Below are 9,027 nucleotides of genomic sequence, written 5' to 3' on the forward strand. Positions count from 1 at the left end.
TCCATCAATGGTTTCCATTCTTTAAGGTAATAATTATTTGAGTTTTCTTTTAATAAGCAGGTCAGTTTATCATTTTCTGCCATTTCCATCAGTTTTAAGGTAGCTGCTCTATTCTTGAATGTAATTTTTAATGTTGTTTATTACTGATTCTTGACAAGATGGTGTGGAAGAATTTAAGCAATTTGAATATTAATGTTTTAGCATAGGGCTCCTGAGCATGGCCAGAGTTTTAGGTATAGCAGCCATTAATTAGCAAGTTTTTAGCATAGCTTTACTTCTGTATTAGTGGTTAGATTTCAAGAGGAAGTTGGTCAGACAATTAGAACTAGCGGAAAGTTGTGGTTTGGCATTTAACAGATGTGACGCAGCATAGAGAATGTATTTTAAACTTTTTGTAATCACATTACTTGTTGCTTGATTAAATACACCCTGTTTCCTTGTATCGATGTCTTGCCCATGGAGTGTTACTAAAAGTGGCCATGTGTGCTTGACCAGGCTTTGCAAATCCATAGTAAAGTCTTTACTGACTGAAGTACTCTAGCGTCCTGCCTGAGGAGACAAAATGAACTTCAACTGGTCCCTGCGCGGCCAAGTGAGAAGGGAGAGAAAACTTGTAAATCATAAATCGGATGGAAATAAATTTAGAAATTCTCTCTTACAGATGTTTCTCCAACAACTGTTGATGCTAATGGAATCTACAGTATGTCTAGCCATAATGGATTTAATTTTGATGGAACATGCCATTTTTTTTAATTAGAGAAGTACAGAGTGGATCTCTTCTACAACCCTATTCTTATAGCACTACCTTCTTCACTGTTATTAAAGAATTTCCCAAAGCAAAATAAAATATAAAAGCACTACTTAAGCACTGTATTTAATAATAATACCAGTATTATTGTTTTGCTTCTCTTCTTCCAGCTAATTCCTTATTTTCCAAGATGTCAAAATGATTGCCGAAGGTACTCATATTATCAAACAGTTTGCACCGAAGAACCTATCCCTGGTTAGTTGAGATTTTCAAATGTTTATTTATGGAAGGCAACATTAAGCTCTATATGCTCATTTTGTTAGCGCAAGCCTAAGTTTGGCCAGTGAGACCATAAAGCTCATTCGGGAACCTTCAGACTGCCACTCGACCTATATTTTCTTACAGGGATGTGAGAAGAAAAGAGCTTGGAGATAGGGAGAAGAACCACATTAGTTACTCTGAATAGTTTTAGAGGAAGAGCAGGAGATAAAATAATAATTTGGTGTATAAATAAGAGCAGTCAAGAGTCCCTGAGTTATTTATAAGCAAGACATAAGGTGATGGAAAGCACCCTTTTGAAATAGATATGTGCGAGCAGCCAGGACCCATAGTGTGCAATTCAGTGATAGCCCCAGGGTGACCTGGGTTGGATTTTGGCGGGGGTGGGGAGTGAGGGAGGCAAAGATAGTTGTTTTGATGTGTTAAACCTGAATAAAGACATTTTCATTCAGGTTTGGGGTTTTTTTGTGGGTTGCTTTTGCTGAAAATGTAGCAAATGGCATGTGGTATAAATGTGGTTATACATGGTTAACACATGCCATCTCTGAATCCTCCAGTTTTCTGCAGAACCAAAAGCTACAGTTTTGATGGCAACAGCCAAGAAATAGGTGTAATGTTCTGCTACATTTTCAGCTTTAGTATACAATGCCAATCATTGTATAATGTTGTGGTATAGTGATAATGAGTAGCTTTATGCCATGCATTTGCATAATTGTGAATGGACATTCAAAGGAGGCCATAGAAACAGAAAGAATTGTCCAGGAAGATTTCAGCATATACAGCATGTGGAAAAGTACCAGAAGGAACACATTGAGGAAGACACATCAAGAAGACAGTTCTTTCAACAAAAGATGATTTCCATATGAACTGGATGAGATAATAGCTCTTTCATAGAAAAATGTCAGGATTTATTAGAAAAGTGCCAAGGTGGGAATGGTCAAGCTTCAATGGACTGATCAAGCCTTATTGGACGTTATAAAAATTTATGGGAACTCTAGTCCTTTGGGGCACACCATATGCTAAGCTATGACAAGATGTCAGCAGAAAAATACACCTTTCTATATGCTCCCTGGAATGGTCTCTAAATTGCTTACTTAGTTCTTTTGTTCTTAACCTTTGAATTTTAAAGCACACCATGATAGCCTTTCTCTTTGGATACTTAGTATTTTATCAGTTCTCTTTCAGAAAAAAGAAGAAATAAGAGAATTTTGTAGGGTTCTGGATCTAGAGGAAATTTATTTTTAGGGCATTGTGACTGAAGATGGGAAATGCAAATAGTAACAGTATGAAAAAGGAGAGCAAAATGAAGATAAAGAGAGTAAAGAATTAATATCCTTTGAGGAGAGAGTGCGGTTAGATGTTGGAGCGGAAGAGAGACCTGAAACTCCTTGTCTTGATTGTGACCCGGAGATAGCAGCTAAAAACTGTTTGTTACCTGCACATTCAGCAATCTTCCTATTTATGACCAGCTTCTGACAGCAATAAGAGAGATGGACTAAAGTGCCTTTTTGAGCAGCAGAAGATCAAACCATGAGAAAAAATCCCTAAGGAAAAACATTGGACTGTCTTAGCAACACAGACTGTAAAACTGTCCTGGGAAGGGAAATTACTGTTCTGGATGTTACAGACCCCAGTCAACATGGAGAAGGGTCCCAGGAGGAGCCTTACTTATTGACAAAGGTGTATGGACCTGTGAGTGCATGGAGTCTTAGTTTGGAAAGTGAGCAATAAAAGCTTACACCCACATTTGGCTCTATGCATTCTAAGTCACTGGATGAAAAAGCAACAGCAGCAGCAGCACTGGAAATGTCATAAAGGTCCCCTCAGTCTGACACAGGCAGCCATCAGTTGCCAAAGAAAGACCTTTGTGTGTGTCTGTCAAAGAATATGGAAACTCTATTTAGCTATTAGTTCTACATTGTGGCTGACTACCATTTTAGTTACCTCTGCGGCTTTTTTCCTTTTATACCTTTTGAGTGGGTGATTGTAATGGTGGTAAAACGAACAAAGTTTTTGTGGCCAAAGTCAACATTTACATTTTGGGGAGGTTCAGGACTACAATGTAGGGGTAGGTGTAGCAACAAGAAGGTAGACTCTGTTCTTGGTAGAAGGTTTCAGGTTGCATTTCTTACCTGTGATACTCCTGTTTTAGGGCCTACACTATGGTATTTACCTATTTAGCACCTCAAAATGCCAGCCAAGTGGTAGGTTTCAGCAAGCATGGTTAGAAAGATGCCCCAAAGCTACAAAATGGGGAGTGGAGAGCCTCAGGTTGCCAATTCCTGATTTAGAGCACTATCAGAAGATTGTTCTGCAAGTCATTGTGAATTTAGGGACCAAAGCACCCATGCTACCTTGGCGTATTTTAGATGCCATCTAAACATCTTCTCTACTCCTCATTTAAGTTCTAATGACTCATCTCCATCTGTGCTATATCATCACCTGCATATATGGGAATGCATTTTACTGTCATCTGAGAAATAAAAATGGTAATTGCTCATGTCTTTTGTTAATTTAGATAGGCTAATTTTAGACTTTCAAAGAATCTTGAAATCTTACAAATCTGACTGTTTTGTTTCTCATTTAGATGTGGGAAAAAACTACGCTGGCATATTCATCGTTTTATTTCTTATAGTGTGCATAGTTGCTACTGGGCTTTATTTCAGATGTAAGCATGGTAAGAGCTTTTCTTATTCCACAGAAATTGCCTTGTTTATAGTCGCTCCTCTACCTTCCATCCAGAAAATGAAGAAGGTTCAGGACATTGAAATGCTAGGTGCTACTTTGCCTTTTCCTGTCAATTCTGTGCCATGAGGGGGAATGGAAGAACGGGAAGTTGTCACTCTGAATCCAGTGTTTTGTCTAATTTCAAAGAAAATGCAGGATTTCAAAATACCCATGTATTCTGTAACCTTCACTGGGAAAATAACAAATCCTGTGGTATCTTAAACACTAGCATATGCAAATGGTTCTGAGTATGACACATCCATAGTTGGGAGGTAGGGAGACCAAAAGAAAGGGAGACAATTATTAAGAAGAGATTAGAACAAAAATTGAGTGGAAAAGACGCAGACAGTGGAAATTACTCATAGAAAGTAGCTGCCGCAGAAAGTGTTTACATGAGGCATACTCTTGATATATGATATGATAACAAACTTTCTTTTTAATCTGTAAGAAATAGAGTTAAGTCTAATGAATTCTAGTTCAGCTGTTTCTCACAATGGAATGTTTAAGTGAAAGAATTACAAGTGTGATGTCAATGACAGAATGTCCTGGAGATTAGAAATATTCTACCAATTTTTGGATATTGCTGTTTCTGATGTCAGGTTGGTGTTGTGGCTATAGAATCATGGGTTTTGTGCATGAAAATGGGAAACCTGTAAGACCATTCGGTGGTTACAATAGAAGAGAATATACGTAGCTTAGGGTTGAACTGTGGATTCCTTGGTGCTCTCTGAGCTTGGTTGTTTGCTTGCCACACTCCCTAGCACTGATTATGTTACCTAGTCGGGTAATAAAACATCTGCAAGCAAACAACCAAGCTCAGAGAGCACCAAAGACTCCACAATTTGGTGGTTAGTTGGTTTCCAGTATAAGGTGGTACTGGTAAGTTCATTCTGTGATTTCATAGCAGTGTCTGGGAAATTACCTTTACTGAAACAACTTCTTACCAAACACCGATATTGACAGAACTTTGCTAGGACTTCCTTTCCATGAGTCAAGATGAGAAATCACTGTATATGTATCTCAGCTAATGAAGAAAGTTGTGGGGACAAAATATAAGAAGTATTGCTCTTTCAAAGACAATGTGCTTTTGAATGTACTGTTCATTTCAAAATATTCGTTCTCCTGAAAATTGAGGTAGATAATTAGAGTCATAGAACTTGGTGGTCAAATGCTATAGCAAATTTGGGGATGATATTCCTGATGTCTTGTGGGCTGCCTTTGTTGAGAATGTAGCTGTAAGGGGCTTAGGCCTCCATGGTAATTAAGGTAGTGTTTTCTTTGAGATTGTTGGTGGTTTGATTGTAGTGTCCTCAAAAAGATTCATTGGCATCTGTTCCTAACCACAATGATACCCAAATGACAAAATGTGTGCCATGATGTCACACTGCATGCTTAATCCTTTCTTATGTGTCATGATGTTTGCCCTATAACATTGTGACACATTTCCTCATTGTCCCCCCTTATGTGGACATCCATGGAAGTATTGTATATTCAACTTCAAGACTTTGTGACATAAGGTCTGGAAGTCTGAAATGCAGCCCAAGTAACAAGAAATTCCAACTATGATTGTATGGATTCTTCAAATAGGACATTCACAATTACTACCTCGTGTACACTGGGCAGACAGAAAATGCTTTCAGATTAAAGGCAGTCCCTTCATTCTGTTGTATGCTTACTTTTGGTAATCCTCAGTAGCATGAGAATGTCTGAAAATGTGGTGTCTGAAAATGTGTTGGAGAGTTACTTCTCACCCTTCTATATATAGTTCAGCTGATCCATGATAACTGCTCCTCATTTATCTTTTAGATACAGTCCAAAGTATCAGATAAAACAATTGTACTCTTCCTGAGTAATTTGGTCTTACTAGCCAGAGTTTTGTTATTTTGCTTTGGAAAGAGGAATTTATCTGTGCCATATTCATAAGAAATCAGCATACTGTTTTTCTGTATGTTTTTAAGTTAAATTTGCATTGTAAAAAAACATGCCACAGTATATTCCCAAGGTAACAAATACTGGTTTTTTTAGCTTACTTAAATTTGAACTTGCTTGCTCCAAGTTTCATTTTAACAGTGTGTTGTTGTTTTTTTAAACAGGTACAGTAAGCAAACTGGCTCATTTCCATCCTGAAACAGCAGAAACTCCTACTACAGTTCTTGTTATATATTCTCAAGAAACATGTTTTCAGCACACTGTCCTGGGTTTTGCTGAATTTCTACAGAAATACTGTGGAAGTAAAGTTATAATAGACCTATGGCAAAAACGGAGAATTGCTGAAATAGGACCAGTGCAGTGGCTTGCTACTCAGAAAGAAATTGCTGACAAAATAATTTTTCTTTGCCCAAGTCACCCAAGTCCTTCATGTGATTCAGCTTGTAAGAGCATCATAGAAAACCGTAACAAGAATTCTGAAAGCATGTTCACTCTTGCATTACACTTCTTCTGTGGTGATTGGAAAATGGATTCTTCTCTCCACAAGTATATGGTTGTTTCTTTCAATGAAACACGTCCAGGCCCAGATCTCCCAAGACCACTGAGCATCTGCCCAAGCTATTTTTTAATGAAAGATATTGACTCCTTTTGTAGAGACCTTTACTTTTCACAGAGTCTGAGGGATAAGGCTGCAAAGAAGTGCAACTGGAGATTTAAGATTAAACCTGAATTGCAGGTGGATTATTAAAATGGGATTGTTTCTCAGATTTTTCCTCTAGCTATAAAAGTGAATTAATATTGTAAGTTAGTAATAGTCACACATTTCACACACATATTTGTGCACTATTTTAATATTTTTACTGCTTTAATATACAAAAGAAAAGAATAAAAAAACCCACAAAACATTAAAATACTGGGACAAAAGTTAATAAAAAAAGAACAAGGAAGAAACAGTGAATGGTAAAATGCATAAATAAAATAACTGCTTTTAACTAGTAGATTAAACCATGACCACATGGAATAATATTGGTTCATCTATCCAATATATCAATAGTAAGCCAACAGAGAGGTGGAAAGGAAGCAATTATCTCCAATCCAGGATTTTAAATGTAGTAGATTCTTCCCATAGAAGTAAAACCATATTTTTGGCTACTCTCCATGCACAATAAATTGATAAATGCCAAATGTCTGATATATAATTCAGCATGACCTTCACATTTTGAAACTTATTTTTCTTCTGAATACCATATAAACAAATGGAGAAAAAACAAGCCAAAACAGGACAACCAGGAAACTAGCTAAAAACATGTCCAGGGTGTTCCCTCTGCCACACTGCACTTTCAAATTAGAGTACTGAAGTTGACAGCCAGCCTGTGCCAAACTCACTAAGAGTTCAATCACTCAATCAATGAAGTCTTTTCTTGAATTAATTATATCTTTATATTGTAAGATATATATTTAATGTTCCTTAAAGCACTATTGATTTGCTCATATGGGATATTCCAACTCTTTGTTGCATATTTCTTGCCAGTAGCTAATATCTAATTTAGCGATACTCAATTGTCTATGCAAATGAACTATACATTTAGAATAATTCAGAACTAGTCAATAAAAATAATTATTTCCAAATTACTGATGCTGCACTGTTTTTGTTATCACCTCATGTTTTTTGTACTTTTCTGGGATCTGACGTGCATGAATGCACCAGCAACCTGAGTTGGCCACTGGTAGTAATGAGGGGGAACAGTAGCTAGACCTAGTTCCAGCTAAGTCAGGAACTTTTCATAGGGCCTAGTATTTTATGCCATTGCAACTGTACCTGTGTCAAAGCTCAATTCTCTATTGTTCATAATAATCAATACAGAATACTATGCTGAGGCTGGGTCTTGAAGCACTCCAAGCTTAATACAGAAAGAGAGGTACTTCTGACTATGAAAGAGACCAAGCGAAGGGTATGCTTTTAATTAATTTAATGAATAAACTTATATGGCTGCCTATCTATCTAAAGGAACTTATGAGGCACACACTTTGAAAAATCAGGTTGTTACAATGGGCCTCCCATTGTAAAGGTTAAATACAAGCCAGAGATACCAGGATAAGGTCACTGAAACACACTGTACAAAGATTTGCCTTGGAAATTGTCATGAAATTTTAGTCAATCCAGAATGTGAAGGGTAGGATTCCTGTGTGCCCACTTAGGAAAGTGAATTGTAACAATTTCATAACGGATATGGTTGCCAACTCATTTCCAGGGAACAATAGGGCTGCTGATTATGTTTAAAACACTACATGGTTTGGGCCCATGATAGAAATTATGTCTCTGCTTCCTACGTCTGATGTGGATTCTCTCCAGTGTTTCAGTTGCACAATATAAAACTTGAAGACTGCAAACATCTGTTGGTTCCTCCTCACAAGCCCTTCTACTGAATCGCATGCTCATGATTTGCTGACAGCTAAATATGCACTATTTCAGTCAGAACTATTTACAAATAATAGCTGTGGCTTGTTTTGTTTTATGGTACTTTGTTGTAGAAGCTGGAAAGAAAAAAAGCTCCTCTCCCTCTCTCATTTACAAAATTAAACAGCCTTGAATTTTTGAATGAAATGCGAGTAACGAATATACACAAAGTGTTTTCCATTGGGGAGAGAGATTGCTCCCTCAGCCCCCCCAGTGTCATGTGCCACAGGATTCAATGCTCTCACCCCTCCTGTTTAACATCTACATAAAACTTCAGGCTGAGGTAATCTATCATTTCAGGGTTCAGAATCTTCAGTGTGCTGATAATAGATACATCTCAACCCTGAACCAGCCAAATGTGCTGTTGATGTCCTGTCTCGGTGCCTGGAGGCTATCTGGGTCTGGATGGAGAGAAACTAACTGGTTCGATCCTACCGAAACTGAGTGGCTGTGGATTTTAGCATCCCCCAGATCCATCTTTTATTTTGGATGGGGTTGTATTTCCATATTCAAGACTGGTGCAGTCTGGGTGGTTTTCTTTGACACACAGAATACTGTGGCAGCAGTATTCAAGGGCAGCCCCATGTAGAGTGCATTGCAGTAGTCAAGCCACGAAGTGATTAGGGAGTGAATGTCTAAAGGACACTCAAAATGGAGCTCGATGGAGCTGTGCAAAGGCCTTTTTCGCTGTAGCTGCCACCTGCTCTTCAAGCAGGAGCTGTGTGTCAAAGAAAACCACCCAGACTGTACCAGTCTTGAATATGGAAATACAACCCCATCCAAAATAAAAGATGGATCTGGGGGATGCTAAAATCCACAGCCACTCAGTTTCGGTAGGATCGAACCAGAGTTAGTTTCTCTCCATCCAGACCCAGATAGCCTCCAG

General features: G+C 38.0%; 1 protein-coding gene across 1 annotated transcript in view; it reads left to right on the forward strand.

The window, feature by feature from the left end:
- IL17RB (interleukin 17 receptor B) overlaps positions 1 to 8,508 on the forward strand; it is a 31,200-nt gene extending 22,692 nt beyond the window's left edge. Inside the window, exons 9-11 of the mRNA XM_088134690.1 lie at positions 919 to 1,003; positions 3,615 to 3,704; positions 5,848 to 8,508. Of these exons, the coding sequence (XP_087990816.1) occupies positions 919 to 1,003; positions 3,615 to 3,704; positions 5,848 to 6,431 (759 nt within the window). The 3' untranslated portion in view covers positions 6,432 to 8,508. The remainder of the gene's footprint in view (positions 1 to 918; positions 1,004 to 3,614; positions 3,705 to 5,847) is intronic.
- The last annotated feature ends 519 nt before the right edge of the window (positions 8,509 to 9,027 follow it).

This window comes from Python bivittatus, unplaced genomic scaffold (genome assembly GCF_059951505.1).
Source record: "Python bivittatus isolate LINGU-HERP-01145 unplaced genomic scaffold, Pbiv_v1 ctg000080_np1212, whole genome shotgun sequence".
Classification (NCBI taxonomy): domain Eukaryota; kingdom Metazoa; phylum Chordata; class Lepidosauria; order Squamata; family Pythonidae; genus Python; species Python bivittatus.